Source organism: Triturus cristatus, chromosome 9 (assembly GCF_964204655.1).
Source record: "Triturus cristatus chromosome 9, aTriCri1.1, whole genome shotgun sequence".
Classification (NCBI taxonomy): domain Eukaryota; kingdom Metazoa; phylum Chordata; class Amphibia; order Caudata; family Salamandridae; genus Triturus; species Triturus cristatus.
The window spans coordinates 328862016-328877877 of NC_140592.1; the positions used below are offsets into that span (position 1 = coordinate 328862016).

At 48.5% G+C, this 15862-nt stretch overlaps 1 protein-coding gene across 2 annotated transcripts in view; it reads right to left on the minus strand.

Moving 5' to 3' along the window:
* Positions 1-15862, minus strand: part of RBM5 (RNA binding motif protein 5) — a 327789-nt gene that overhangs the window by 294400 nt on the left and 17527 nt on the right. For both annotated transcript variants that reach the window (XM_085625066.1, XM_085625065.1), the window contains exons 3-4: positions 12368-12542; positions 6422-6577 (exon numbers count right to left, since the gene is read on the minus strand). In XM_085625066.1, the coding sequence (XP_085481192.1) occupies positions 6422-6577; positions 12368-12542 (331 nt within the window). The remainder of the gene's footprint in view (positions 1-6421; positions 6578-12367; positions 12543-15862) is intronic.

Here is a 15862-nt window from a genome sequence, read left to right on the forward strand (position 1 = left end):
TATTACCTCCTGCTTTAGGAGTATTAAATGTTCCTGTGACATTGGGCGCTGCCTGGGTGGAATGTTGGGAGGTGTTTGTTTTGCCTCTGCCTTTATTATGGTTACCCCTATAGCCGCATCTTTGATAACCCCTCGTGAAGGTGGACTGAGTAGGGGATTTGTATGAAGTGGACGCAGTGTCTGAGTAGCCGCCTCTAGATGTACTTCGAAAGGAAGAGCGGCAAAAGGAGCGTCTAGGAGGGTGTGACTGTAAGGCTCCCATGGATTTCGCCGTATCCATAGCCTTCTTCATTTTTTCTAGGGCCTCATCCACTTTTGGGCCAAATAGATGTTCCTGGTCAAAGGGATGGTTAAGGATGGAGGCTTGTACCTCCGGTTTAAACACTGATATTCTTAGCCAAGCATGGCGACAGAGGACGCCGCAGGTATTGATGGCCCTGGAAGCTGTGTCTGCTGCATCTAGGGCACAGCGTATAAAGGTGTTAGTAATAGTCTTAACCTCTTGAATTAGTTTGTTGGCTCTAGCTTTATATTTTTCAGGGAGGTGGTGCATTATGCTTTCTAACTCGTCATAATGTGCCCTGTCATATCTGGCCAATAGCGCTTGAGTATTGGCGATACGCCACATATTGGCTGCTTGTGACGCAGTGCGCTTTCCTGATGCGTCCAGTAGCTTTGACTCTGTCAGGTGGTGGTGCCAGACGCCTGAGAATTTGCCCTTTTACGTGCAGTGGATACCACTAGAGAATCTTGTGGCGCTGGCCCTCTGATGTAGGAGGGATCTGTGGGGGCAGCTTTGTATTTTTTCCTCGATGTAGGAGTTAATGACCCTGGCCCTAACTGGGTCCTTAAAAACTTCTGGCGCATACTTTACCACTCCTTTAAGCATAGGTAGTATGGAGGTAGACCTATGTGTGGTGTCAAATGTGTCGAGGAGGAAATCTTCCTCCACGGGGTCGGTATGCAAGTCTACCCTGTGATAGTGTGCCACCCTTTGCAGTAGATGGTAGAACCCCAATGAGTCTTCTGGTGGAGATGGTCTGGAGGGGTAAAGATCATCTTGTGGGGCGTTGGGGACATCAGGGATATTGTAGTCGTCCCATGGGTCTGGAGATCCTGTAGGGGTGGGGTCCCCTGTGGGTAGGTCCTGGGGCATATCCCTTATGTCATCATATGGGTCCCCATGATCATCATCGTGTGGAGAAGGGGTGGGAGAACGATGAGGTTGGGGTGGAGAAGGTGGAAGAGGTGGGGGACGGTATTCTGAACAGAGAGGTCGCAGAGTGTCAATATGGAGGTCAGCTTCTTTTTCGGTGCCGAAGCGTGTTTATCAGCACCAACGATAGGCTGGCTCGAGCCAGAGCCGCCGGAAGGCTTGCTTGGCTTCTTTACCGGGCCCGAAGGTGCAGTGTTGGAAGCAGTGTCCTTGGTCTTGCCTAGGCCCGGAGGCGAAGGTGTGACCGGAGCCTTTTTCGGTGCCGGCAGGGGGGTGTGTGTGTGTGTGGGGGGGGGGGTGATGTCCTCCACATCTGAGTCGTTTGCTTCCGAAGCGCTGACGAGGCCCTAGTCGGTGTAACGCTCTGGAGCATCGATGCCTTCTCCGAAGAGGTCGTCCGGAACAGTCGTCGAGGAGTGTGCCATAGTTCTTCTGGCTCTTCGGTCCCGAATAGTCTTTTTGGACCGGAAGGACTTACACGCCGGACAGTCTCGAGCCTCGTGTTCAGGGGAGAGGCAGAGATTGCATACCTCGTGGAGATCGGTGTGGGGAAATTTGGACCCACATCGAGGGCACTTTTTAAATGGAGTCCTTTCCATTAGCCAGGACCGGAGCTTGGAGAGGCCCGAAGGCCGCCGTCGCAGACTGGAACCGAAGGTCTGCGCCGATGAGAATGCGCGGCGAGTAGGGGAGATCGTGATTGAAACACCGCAGTTTGGGGTGAGGATTGCGCGTCGATCGTTGAACTGGAAGCTGTTCGGAACCGGAGCGCGAAGATTACATCCGAGCACGATGGCGGAAAAAAACAAAACTGAGGATGGAGCCGAAGCCCATGCGCAATACGATCCAGAGGAGGAGTCACCGACCTCGTGACTTCCAAAGACTTTCCAAGAGAAAAAACAAACTGCAAACATCCGGGCCCAACACCAGATGGCGATCTATGCACAAGTGTGTAATCTGCAGCTCATATGCCTCGAACACCCCTATTAGTAGGTAACTAAAGCCCCCATAGACTTTGAGACCTCAGTGTCCTTCATTTTCTCAGAGGTATCGACAGCTGGCACGAATAGATGTTCCTTATCAAAGGGTTGGTTAAGTATGGAGGATTGTACCTCCTGTTTATATCCCGAAATACTAAGCCAAGCGTGTCTGCGCAATAGCACACTAGTATTTATTGCACGAGCTGCTGTGTCTGCTGCATCTAGTGAACACTTAATGGAAGAATTAGTGATGAGTTTGCCTTCCTGGATAAGGTCATTAGCCTTTGCTTTGTACTGATCGGGTAGGTGTTGGAGGAGTTTTTCTAACTCATCGTAATGAGACCCATCATAGCGTGCTAGCAGAGCCCGAGTGTGAGAAGGTGCCATCTTTCTTGCATGGTATTCCCCCACTTTTTACAGAATTGCTGATGTACTTTGAGTGTGCCCTGGGCTCCTGCCAATCAGGTACCCAGGGCCTATGTTCCTTCCCTAAAACTGTGTTGAAGTCTAAACCCAATTGGCATCTCTGGCCATATGTCAGCCCCTGGTAAATGGTACACTAGGTACCGAGGGCCTTGTGACCAGAGAATGCCCCCAAGGGCTGCAGCACTTATTGTGCCACCCTTAGAGGCCCTGTACCCTGACACACACACTGCCCCTGCAGGCTGAGTGCCCTTGCAGGCCGAGGCCGACTTTTCTTTTTACCTCTCCAAACTAACTCCGGCTTTTCACCTCTGATAACTCATCACACTTCGGGTAGCGCTTGGATGCCTCAGGGCAGCAATTCGCGCTTTACAAATCTACGTTTCATTTCATTCTAGGTGCAGAAAAAAAAACAGTCGACAAGGCGCACATCCCTGTGTGCCATGCCCACAACACACTGCCCTGGCATACATCAGCCACCCATCTAGCTGGGTGCAATATGCCAGTGGTGTGGGTACAGGTGCATGAGCCCTGTGCCCCTACAGTACCCAGGTCCATTCCTGGACACTAAGTGCAGTGTTGCCATTTAAGAGTATATGGTGCTGGGAGATAGTCAACACAAACTCCACAGCACCATGATGGCTACACTGAAGACTGAGAAGTTTGGTATCACACAGCAGACATGTCACTGGACCCCTGGGTAGAGAGCCATCCGCTCTCCTGGGCCTGCAACAATGAACATCCTGGGCGAGGTGCTAGGTCTCCCAGAGGATGGACGGGGGAAGCTTCAAAGGCATGCCGCCTCTGTGAGCTTCCCCAGGCCACTTGCAGCCCCCACTCTGGCAGGAAGCCTGGCTGGAAACCCCAAATAAGGACAGGGGATGTGCCAGCCTGCCAACCCCACCCCTCAGGTGGGGGAGGTGAAGCACATCTCTGGGCGCTCGCAATATTGAAGATGGGAGGCCCTGCGCAATAAGGACTAGGCTACTGCCCCCCTCCCACAGGAGTGGCGAGAATAGGGGGTGTACCCACCCCAGGACAGGGACCCATTGGTCCCTGCCCTTTACCTACCTGTAACACCCCTAAATCTAGTATTTAGGGGCACCCTGAACCTTCCTTCCCCAGATTCCAAAATACAAAGAAGAGCAAGAAGAAAAGACCTGCCGTGCAGCTGCTAAGAAGAGGAAGACACCAACTGCTTTTGCCCCAGCCCTACCGGCCTGTCGACCCCTTGAACCTGCTCCAACCCGGCATCTCTTGTGGCCAGCAACCTCACAAACCCCGGAGGATCTGGCTACCTTTTGGCTCTAAGCACCTGGGACTCCCATGGGCAGAAGCTCTGCTCAAAATCCGCTTCTAATCCCCGGCATCAGCCCGGAACCGCGAACCCGGCACCAGACAAGCCTGGCCTGTGCCGGAGTGAACAAAGACCACGAGGATGACCCCCACGGCGACTGACCCAGAGTCCGGCAGACAAGGACTTCCCTCGACGCTCCGGACGCCTGCAGCCTCAGAACCAGGTACCCCCCAACCGTGATCAACAGGAGGGTAAGATTTCCCAACACCAAAAGGCACCCCTGCACTCGACGCCCACGGCCCACTATGCCCAACTCCTGGGTACCTACCTATCCTCCAACTACCCAACTTACCTCGCGAAGTGGTGGTGGCACCTGAAGAATCTTAGTCCCCGAGCTTGCAGCCTTTTTTCAACCAGGAGCTTTCCCATTGAAATCCATAGAGCGCCCGAAGGCTCAAAAGCACCCTGCACCCAGCCGCCCTAGTGGCCCTGGCAGTGTAACCTCTACACCTATCTACTTCCCCATTTGCCCTGAGCAAGTTACCAGGAGCCCAGCTCCCACAGCGGCGCCACCAACCAAGGCCCCCCCTACCTCCCTTAGGATAACATTGGGCCTAACTCACTCTGCACCTGGCTGCCCCTGCGCCGCTGAGGGTGTAACAACTGTACCTACCTGACCCTGGGATGAGGCATTTCGGGTTTGTTGCGTCCACAAATGGGTAGGTCGGTGTCTGGAAAAACCCATCATTGGAAGATGTCCTGCTCGACTTCGTTGAATTAGCACCCAGGTCGTAAGCTTCAACGAAGTACCAACTTAAAAGAGTCTGCATTAACATTGAGTGTAACTAGGAGGTGAATCCCAGAAATGGTCAACGTCCTTGCGAGCAGGCACTCCATATGGTTCAAGCCTCCTGTGAGAGGAGTCTAGTCCTGCTTCCTCCCAGTTTGTTCAGGTAATACATGGTTGTGGTGTGGTCCATCTGAATCAACAGGGAGCGTGTGTGGATGGAAAGGGGCAATGACTTGAGTGCAAGATGTACGGCTCAGTTCCAACACATTGATACATCATCCCCTTTTGGCCTCTGACGAAAATCCCTCTACTTGGAGAGGACCCATGTGAGCTCACCAATCTGGAGGGAAGTGTCCATGATAATACTCTGGCTGGGACGATCCTGATGGAAAGGAACTCCTTTCAGTAGGTGAGAACGTTTCATTCACCATTTGAGTGAATCCTTGGCTGCCTGAAGGAGAACCACTAAGTCTACCCAGCGGTCAGACTTTTGACCACTGATCCTCCAAAGCCTGCTGGAGAGGACGCATTTGTAGCCTGGCATTTGGGACAATGAAGATGCAGTATGCCAATGACCCCAGAAGGTATGACACTTGCGCAACCGTGGGACATACCAAGACTTAGTCTCCCATGAGCACTGGATTTACTCACCCACAGGCTGGCTACGGCCAAAACCGTGAGTCTGCGCCACTCTGCACCAGACGCCCATAGCTCAGTTACAGTGAACCAACACCACGAGGAGGTCTCCCCGGCGAGCCTGAGCTAAGATCTGGTGATCTCGGACCTGCCTCAAATCTCCAATCAACGCCTGCAGCCCCTTTCTGGAGGATACACGACTGGAGCAGGTGAGAAAATCAGATGCCTCAAGACACGCCTGCACCAGACGTCCCACAGCCTTGGGTGACCCAACCGACGGTGTCCCAGTATCCCAACTTACCTCTCCAACCGGTGGTCACCTCCAGAAGATCTTCTTTCCCGAGCTTCAAGTGTTTGTTGCAACCAGAGAATTCCCATTTGAAAACAGGGCACCCAATGCTAAACCAGAAACCTGCACCCGTCCTCGCTTGTGCCACTGTGGGTGCCCTTTGTGCGCTAAACCGGATCCCCCTTTGACCTGAGCCTAACACCAGGAGGTTTGCTACCACAACCCTGTGGCCTGCTCGTGAGCAGCCACCAATCGCATGCCCCCATCCCCCATTAGATAATATTGGGCCTTAGCACTCTGCACCCAGCCTCCCCAATGCAGCGGAGGGTGCTTTGTGTGTGGTCCTGGGGGAACCCTGGTTCTAACCCCAGAAAACCTACTCCCACGACAAAGTAATTTACCTGCACCAGGCTTGGTTCTAGAAACAAAATAACTAAATATTTGATACAAACAAATTGGCCTGAGTGACATTTCTTGCCTGAGACTGTACAACAAATGCTTAACACTACCTCCGATAAAGCCTTACTGCTCGCCCGCACTACCACAAATAGAGAGTAAGGTGCTATCTACTTTTACCTCTGCCTACCTTTGAGGTCCCACTGGACTGTGCACACTATACCTCATTTTGGTATAGTATACAAAGAGTCAGCTTCCTACAGTTCCAGTTAATCAATTCATGCAACTGAGTACCCAATCAGTAATAAAGTTTCAGATATATAAATGCAGGTCACTTAATGCAGTACTCTAGACATGCAAAACAGTACAGAAACGATTTGCTTTATAAACTTACAGAGTAGTCTGTGACTGTGATGGGAAGCCCCCGCAACATGATTGTTTTGCTTTCCCGCTCATCGCCAAGGTCCTGTCTATAGTCCTGTTCAGCGTAGTCCCCATCAGAGTGGTACCCATCTTCCGATCGGTCACTGTTCCTTCTCACACGATCCCTCTGTCATAAAGGAAAATTGGTCTTCAATAAGTACATTAAAAATACATGCTAATTTATGGTCTGATTTTAACGTGGTGGCGTTAGTCAACCATGCTTAAAAGTTACCTTCTTAGTGTGCTGTATCTTACAAATTATGCAATTATGCCTTCTGAGCTCCAAGGTACCTTTTTACAAGCAACGTAACTAATGTTAGAGGTGGGCTACTCAACATGTCAAATGTTTATTTCGATTTGTGGCAGCTGAAGATTTAGCATTAGTTGCTTTACTGAAGTCATATTTAAAGTCACCCATGTAAGTTGTACAGACAACGCTGCACGCATTCGACCTTTACTTGTGCATTTCTGTACTACTTTAACACAGCCTTAATGAACTGAATTTGCGCTTTAGATACACACAGATTCGTCACACCCTTCGATCACATATCCAGAGAGGCTCCTCCCCCGCAGAACCCTCTCCACTTGAAGATAGACTACTAGACTGCCACCTGGACTGCCACCTGCCCGAAAAACTCTAACTTACAAGAAATTAATCAATAATATGGCTGATCCTCTCCGCACGCTCCGAGAAAAATGGGTGAGGGACGGCATCGAGCTAGATGAGGAGTGGCAAGAGGCAGTGTCCTCCACCTAGGGTGGTAGCGATCTCGGCTAGACTCCGGCTAATGCAACTCAAAATTCTCCACAGAGTATAGATCAAAGGACCCAGTTTGGTACGTATGGGTAGAGCTGAGAGAGGAGACTAAACGACAATGTGGTCAGGTGGGCACATTTATGCACAGACTATGGGAATGCGACCACATACAAACATATTAGTGTATAATACAGAACAGCCTTAATGAAGTGCACTGAATATGGAGGGTACAATTATATCATTTTAGTTGTCCTTAGGGAATGGGCTGGGGCAGAGGTGGCATAAATACAATTGTGGCACTGTCACTGACAAATTGAAGGAGGGGGCGTTTATTGTTGGATCCTTTACCGATACACATATCAAGAAGTTGGGTACGTGGTCAGGGATGTATGGGCTGTTGCTGCACAGCTGCCACTCCCTCCCCACCCTTGAAGCGAGACTGCTTCACTGGTAAACTGCTGTGAGACATAACTACTCTCCTAAAGCCTGGGAGTTGCAGATGGATGACCACACAACGCCACAAAGGTAGATTGAAATTCACATACTTTAAACTGCTGCACTATTGGTACTGGTCTCCAGCTAAGCTGCACAGTGAACTGAGCCCACATGATAACTGGTGGCGCTGTGGGGAAGGCAGATGCACTATTTTGGCTGCTTTTAGCTATCTGGGTACTCAGGTGAGGTGTGGCCAATTTTGACCCAGCCAGGGGGAGGAGGATGATGAAAGTTCAAGGGACACGCCCTACTGCACATTAAATACTGGCTGGCAATTGCACTGGCGATGGCTAAACTGTGCATCTTGAAACACTGGAGGCAACAGTCGAATTCCATCCATGGGGACAAAATGGCTTACTCAGCTGACTTAAATATCAGACTGCAATCACATAATAAACAAAATGAATTACCAGATCAAACAAAACGGTGCGATAAAGGGAGCCTTTAGATGATCTGGGTAACAGCTGTAGGAGGCCTAGGGGTTTAAGGAGCCAGGAAAGTTGCAATGTCGTTCCGTCTTTGCAGGATAATTATCATCTCAGTAGATGGGGCATTGTTCACGGTATGCAGCAGTTATCAGTCATGTACTCTGTTTCTTTACAATGCTGGAGTGGCTGTGTCATTATCCTATGCCTAGGACCGACTTAAGACGTTCAATGCGATTATATCCGGTTATGCACCATCGTTTTCTTCTAAAACTCAATAAAGAAATCTTGCACACAAAAATTTTTTTAGGTCTCACCTGAGCCAGCGCAAGCGCTGTCTCAAGCGAGACATTTAGTAAGCGGGTTTTGGAAGTGCTACCCAGAGGCAGCCGGCCACCAGCTTGCTGTTACGCGCACAACTGCCATCAAAGCACCGGTGCCGCGCTTTTGCAGCAATCGCGGCACCGGCACTTAACCTTTAACCATGAGTAAAGCGCCGGTTCAGCGAATGCTGCAAAAGTAAACAAATAGAAAAAAACATCTATTTCTTTACTTCTCTGCTACCATGGGGGAATAATCTTGTGCAGAAATCTTTTTTTTACATTATAAAATTGAGCTTGACTAATTCCTGAGCTGGTAAGAAATTTGTTTTTAATCTTACTTCTGTTTCATGAGTACAATTCTATTCTGCTTTTAACATTACTATGTATCAATTGTGTAACGGTACTATTAAATGGTCATGTGGATCTTGTCTACTAACAAAGTAATGCATAAAAATAGAGATTAATAGCTGGAAGTATTTGGGTACTTCCATGTTTATCACCATTTATTCTAACGAAGGAAACCACATAAATACCTTCCTGAAAAAATGTAAATGCACTGTAGTACTCGTTTAATAGGGTTGTTCAGTTATACATAACTTCTTGGTTATACATACAATAACGAAAATGCTTACAATGCTTTTTTATTATAACTTTTCAACATGCTGCACAGCAGCCACACTGTAGCTTGAAAACATCGGCAAAGCTAACAGCTCTGGCTAAAGACATACAAGGTCTCAAAGGCGAGACCTATTGGCTATGCCAATGCTTGTTCTATAATGAGCTGCATGCTCAGGTTTGAGGTTCCGAGACAAAAACGGTATGCATGTTTTATGGCTATTTATATAGAATACTCCTTTTTTAAAGGAAAGACATTCAGAAGAACTAAACCAGGAGTGGATTTTATTCTAAAAGTAAAAAATACACCTAAAACATATTTGCGTGGTGTAGGAAGCTGGGTTTCTGTTGCAGTACCGCCCCCAACCACTTTTTGCCAGACTACTGATGCACTTTGACTTGATGTGCCCAGGGTCTACGCCAATCAGGTTCCCAGTGAATGTGTTCTTTCCAAAAACTGTACTTTGTACCTCCAAATTGGCACCTTTGACTAAGTCAGTCCCATGTAAAACGTACCATGGGTACTGTGCCACAGAAGGCCTCTAAGAGTTGCAATACGTATTGTGCTACCCTTTAGAGGCCTATACCTATACACACACAGCCATTGAAGGCTGTGTGTTATAGTGCAGAACAAAGTGAACAGTTGACATGGCACATCTGTGCGCCATGCATTTCAACCCACTGACCTGGTATAGGTCAGCCATCCCTCTAGCTGGGTGCACTATACCAGTTGTGAGGTTACAGGTGCGTAAGGCCTGTACCCCTAAAGTGTCTAGACCAATTCTTAGACATTGTAAGTGCAGTAATGCCATTAAGAGTATATGGTGCTGGGAGTTTGTCATTAAACTGGAAAGTCAGGTATCAAACTTCTCGGCACACTAAACCCACATGGGAGCCAGTGTAGGATTTAATGAAAAAAAGCAGAGGGCACCTTAGAGATACCCCTAAAAAAATGAACAGCCGCTGGTGGGTTCCATGACTTGTACACACCACCCTGCCATCACGAGAAATGTTTCCTGACCCTTGGGCTGGGAGCCTTCGCTGCCTGAGCCCAGAAACAAAGAATATCCTGGGCAGAGGTGGTCACAGCTCCCCGAGGCCTGGAAGAACGATCTGTGGCAGGGGAGCTTCAAAGGCCGACACCTCTGTAACACGACCCCTAGCCTCTCCTATCAGGAGCAGACCTGTGAGAAAGTGCCATCTTTCTTGCATGGTATGCCCCCCCTTTCTGCTGAATTGCTGATGTACTTTGACTGAGTGTACCCTGGGCTCCTGCCAATCAGATGCCCAGGGCCTGTGTTCCTTCCCTAAAACTGCATTGAAGCCTAACCCAATTGGCATCTCTGGCCATGTCAGCCCCTGGTAAATGGTACCCTAGGTACCCAAGGCACTATGACCAGAGAAGACCTCTTAAGGGGTGCAAGCACTTATTGTGCCACCCTTAGAGGCCCTGTACCCTGACACACACACACACACACTGCCTTTGCAGGCCGAGGGTCTTGGTGCAGAACAACAGTCGATATGGCACACGTGTGCCATGCCCACAAACACTGCCCTGGCATACCTCAGTCCCCCCTCTAACTGGGTGCACTATGCCAGCGGTGAGGATACAGGTGCATGAGCCCTGCACCCCTACAGTACCCAGGTCCATTCCTGAGCATTGTAAGTGCAGTGCTGCCATTAAGAGTAAATGGTGCTGGGAGGTCGTCAAGACAAAAACAGTCGACATGGCACACATCCCTGTGTGCCATGCCCATCACCTACACTGCCATGGCATACATCAGCCACCCCTCTAGCTGGGTGCCTTATGCCAATGGTGTGGGCGCAGGAGCCCTGTGCCCCTACAGTACCCAGGTACATTCCTGGGCACCTTAAGTGCAGTGCTGCCATTTAAGAGTACATGGTGCTGAGAGCTCGTCAAACACGAACTCCACAGCACCATGATGGCTACACTGAAGACTGAGAAGTTTGGTATCAAACTTCCCAGCACATTAAACCCACACTGATGCCAGTGTGGGATTTAATGTAAAATGCACAACAAAGGACAACTTAGAATGGCCCTGAACCTAACCAACAATTAAAGTCCTGAGAGGCTACCTAGGCTGCCACCCAGCAGACATGTTGCTGGACCCCTGGATAGAGAGCCATCTGCTCTCCTGGGCCTGCAACAATGCATGTCCTGGGCGAGGTGCTAGGTCTTCTCCCCCAGGATGGGCAGGGGGCAGATTCAAAGGCATGCCGCCATAGTGAGCCTTCCCAGACTTGGTGCCCAGCACTGACCCTGAAAAGTAATTACAACCGTACTTATCAGTAACTTGATTTTCCTCCATGGGACAACATTGCCTGGTTTTTGCAGATTTTTGAAACATACAAAAATATTCCTTAAAAATCGCCTGTGTAACATACGATTTCTTTCAACTGTTTACAGGAGATGTCCCAGGACTGAATCTAGGATCCAATCCTGTGGTAAGAAAAGTAAGCCAAAAAGTAATCAATTGCATTTAACTAGAAATTCCCATTGAGCTCAATGTATAATTGTGTTTGAAATTGTGTTGCCTATTGCAACAACTGTATCTAAAGCATCTCATTCTGAGAAAGTATATATTGATACCCATTGTTGGTTCTAAAATAAAACTACATATTTTTATACAAAACCATTGGCCTAGAGTTCAGTTCTTCGAGTGTGTGAGACCATTTGCTGACAGTGTGTACAACAAATGCTTTACACTGTCCTCTGATACTGCCTTACTGCTCGACCAAGCTACCACTTTACAGAGTAAGGTTCTATCCAACTTTAGCCTCTGCCAAACCTCTGGGGACTGTGGACTCTGTGCACACAACCTTACTTTGGTTCAGTATATACAGAGCTACTTTCTTACAAGGCCCCCTTCCCATCTACCCTCTTTTTCGGCTGGAAGACAGGCGGGAAAAATTACCACACCCCAGAAGGTGTGCCCACCTCTCCGAACCCCACCCCGCAGGTGGGGGAGGCGTGGTGAAGCCCACGTTTCTGTGCACATCTTGCAAGTGGCAGGCCCTCTCCAATCAGGATTAGGTATTGTGCCCACTCCCCCACGTAGGGTGTACACTGCAAGGGTGAAGTCACCCTAAGGTCAATAGCTTAAGTCATTTTAAGATGCTGGTTGGCATGGTACAAGTGCTGTAAACAAATCTGAAAATAAGCACAATATAATGCACTGATAAAGATGCCAATTAAGGTCCTCTGAAATTCATACTTTCACTACATGAAATTGTTACACTAAAATACATGCAATTAACAAGCCTTTGTTTTTAGCTCTTACCTCTGGGCTGTCATAATCACGGTAATCGTCATATCTATCACCCCGTCTTTCATCGCTCGACCTCCTGTGGTCAGATTCTCTTCTACGGGATCTATATTCCCGATCATCACGGTAGTCGCGACCATCTCGATCAAAGCCAGAACTGTACCTTCCACTGCGCTCACTCCTACTTAAGCTGCAAAAAGGCCACATTTTTCGATACTGAGTCACTCAAACTTCTCAATGTATGATCATTTAATAGCAATTTGTTGCTGACCAAGTTATGTGCTTAAATATATTCATGTTCAAACTAGCCAACTTTATGGATGGGGAAAAGGGTTTTCCTAGAGCAGTTCCAATGCATTCATGTTCACAACTTCAGCCGCCCTGCCCGTGCTCCATGACCAACTACTTTTACATGGGAAAACATCAAAAGCGGTTTTCTGTAGGAAGATCCTGAATTAGTGTATAGATGCTAGGTATATAATACTACTGTTCTCAGAGTATAAATTTCCCAACACCCAGTGTTCCCCTCAGCCTAAAAACATATAAAGACACTGCCCTTTATGACCCTCTGTTTCCCCCCTTAATCTCGACAAGATTTTGGCCCGTCCCCGTCGCAGGCACTTCGCCCACCTACACAAGTGAGGTATCATTTTTATCGGTAGAGCAAGGGGAACGCTGAGTGGTAGGAAATATGCGGTTGCTGTGATCCCACAAATTTCGCACAAAAAAAAAAATAGAAGAAAATTCGACTTTTACCTAATTGAGGTTTGCGGGGAATTGTGGGTAGGAAAACAGGGGGATCCACCCAAGCTAGACCTCCCCAGGTCCCGAGCTCACCGGCCATCTAAGGAAACCTACAGAACCCAGACTTTTTTGAAAACTAGACACCCAGGGAAGTCCAGGGAGGGGCGGCTTGCATGGATCTCCCAACATTTTCCTACCTAGAATCCTCTGCGAATCTCAAACTTAGCAAAAAGAAAGGAAACAAAAAATAAAAAAAAACACGTGTCACTTTTCTGTATGGGAAAGTTGTGGGATCACTGGGCCGCTACTAATTATCTACCCACACTAAAAATGATACCTGAATATCGGGGTTTGGTATGTTTCCGTAGATGGCCTCCGAGCTCGAGACCAAAAACACAGGTGACTCCCTCGCAAAACCAGATTGTTTAGCGATTGATAATTTTGAAGTGTCCACAGTACATTTTGGGGAGCTTCCTGCCGCAGGCAGAGAGGTACCATTTTTATTGGGAGATTGGGGGGGGGCGCCAGATTGTAGAACACGGGTTATTACCAATTGACTTTCCATGCATTTCTGCCTTCCAAATGTAAGGCAATGTGTAAAAAAAGAAGTCATCTAATTCACACGGTAGTAAGTATGGGTACCTGTAAGAAAGTGCTGTCTTTTTGCATGGTTGCCCCCACTTTTTGCTGAAGTACTCTGAATGTGCCATGGGCTCCTGCCAAAAAAGGTACCCAGGGTCTATGTTCTCTCCCTAAAACCAAAAACCAACTGGCACTCTGGCCACAGGTTAGCCCTGGTAAATGGTACCACAGGTACCCATGGCACTGTGGCCAGAGAAGGCCTCTAAGAGCTGCAGCACTTATTAAGGCCCGTTTAAAGGCCCTGTACCTTTACACACACTGCCTTTGCAGGCCGCATGTTTGGAGCAAAACAAAGTGAAGAGTCGACATGACCATGCCTACAACACACTGCACTGCCATAGATCAGCCACCCCTCTAGCTGTGTGCACTATACCAGCGGTGAGGGTACAGTTGCATGTGCCCTGTACCCCTACAGCGTCTAATCCAATTCTTAGGCATTGAAAGTGCAGTAATGCCATTAAGAGTATATGGTGCTGGGAGTTTGTCATTACGAACTCCACAGTACCATAATGGCTTTACTGAAAATTGAGAGGTTTGCTATCAAACCCTCCATTGGGCATATGCCTCACTCTGGTTTGCTTGATCCCCCATCTGCAAGATGGCGGGGACTGAGAGCTGTGCTTCACCTAGCCTTCCCCGCCTGAGGGGTGGAGTTGGCAGAGGTGGGCACACCTCTTACTCACTTGGTTTTCCTGCAGGTTCTTTTGCCCAAAATGGGGGTTAGAACCGGTTTGAAGCTTCCCCTTCGTAAACCCAGCCCAACCTAGGGGAGGAGGATTGGCACCGTGTCCCAGGATGTGCATTGTTCCAGGCCCCAGAGAGCAGCCAGCTCTCACCCCAGGGATCGAAAAACATGTCTGGTGGTGGCAGCTAAAAGCAGCCACTCAACCTGGACACTAGGGGTAGGTTAGTTTTCATGGGGGGGGGGGGGTCTCTAAGATGCCCTCGGTGTGCATTTTTCATTAAATCCCACACGGTCATCAGTGCGGGTTTAATGTGATGAGAAGTTTGATACCAAACTTTTCAGTATAGCCATTGGAGTTCGTAATGACAAACTCCCAGCACCATATACTCAATGGCAGTACTGCACTTACACTGTCCAAGATTGGACTGACACTGTAGGGCAGAGGTCTTCAAACTTTTGGATACCGAGACCCCCCTGTCAACATTTTGAGGCGTAAGGACCCCCTCCTGACAAAAATGTCTAAACCGGTTGACTAAATTGCGTGGGATGAAAATGTAAGTGAGGTTATGTGATGCCGCGTATTTTGGGATAGCATTGCTTCATTATTTTGATATTTGTTACACAAAGTAACGCTGAGGAAAGATTTCACCCAATCAGTACCCATTTATAACCAAAAAACAGCAATTATCATCAGAAAGATTTCAAGTCAACCTTTGTGAAGGGCCTTCCACTCTGCAGCAATACGTGCTGCCACATTAGAAGCTCACCTGGCCCTGACCGGAAGAAGCAGGGGTCCCTTAAAACCCTGGCGGTTTTGTGTAGAGTTAAGCTGTTTACCCATGCAGCTTTCCTCTCACCCCCTCCCTTCCATCCCTCTCTCCTCTCCTAACCCCGGATCCCTCTGTCACTTTGCAGGTCATTTTCTTTCACCCCTTTTTACAACTTCTGAACTCTCCCCATTCAACCTCTCACTTCACCTTTAATCACCTCTTGCCATTCTGTCCTTTCACTGCCTTCATCTCTAACAGTCTCTCACATTTATCTCATGGCCTCTCTGGCCCTGTCACCTCCCGTGCCCCTCAGCACTTCTCATTCACCTCGTCTCTTCATTCAAATGTTTGTCTATTTGTATCTTACACCTCTCCAGTCCCCCCATTCCTCTTTCACATCTCCCCTTTGTTCTAACAGAAGCCCTCACCTTTGGATCACACTCACTTCTTGCGTGTCCACACTTCTCTTCGGCAATTCACATTTCTCCTCATCCCTGACCTCTTCAATCAAATTCTCTCACTCCCTTGCTGTCCTCTCTCATTTTGGGTGCGGATGCAAGTTCAGAATGGTATGAATGAATGTATGATTACTGATGGGCTTGTTTGAGTGAGTTGCATATTGAGTAGTGACGGGGACAGGTGAGTGAAGTGTCACATGAGTGCAGGATG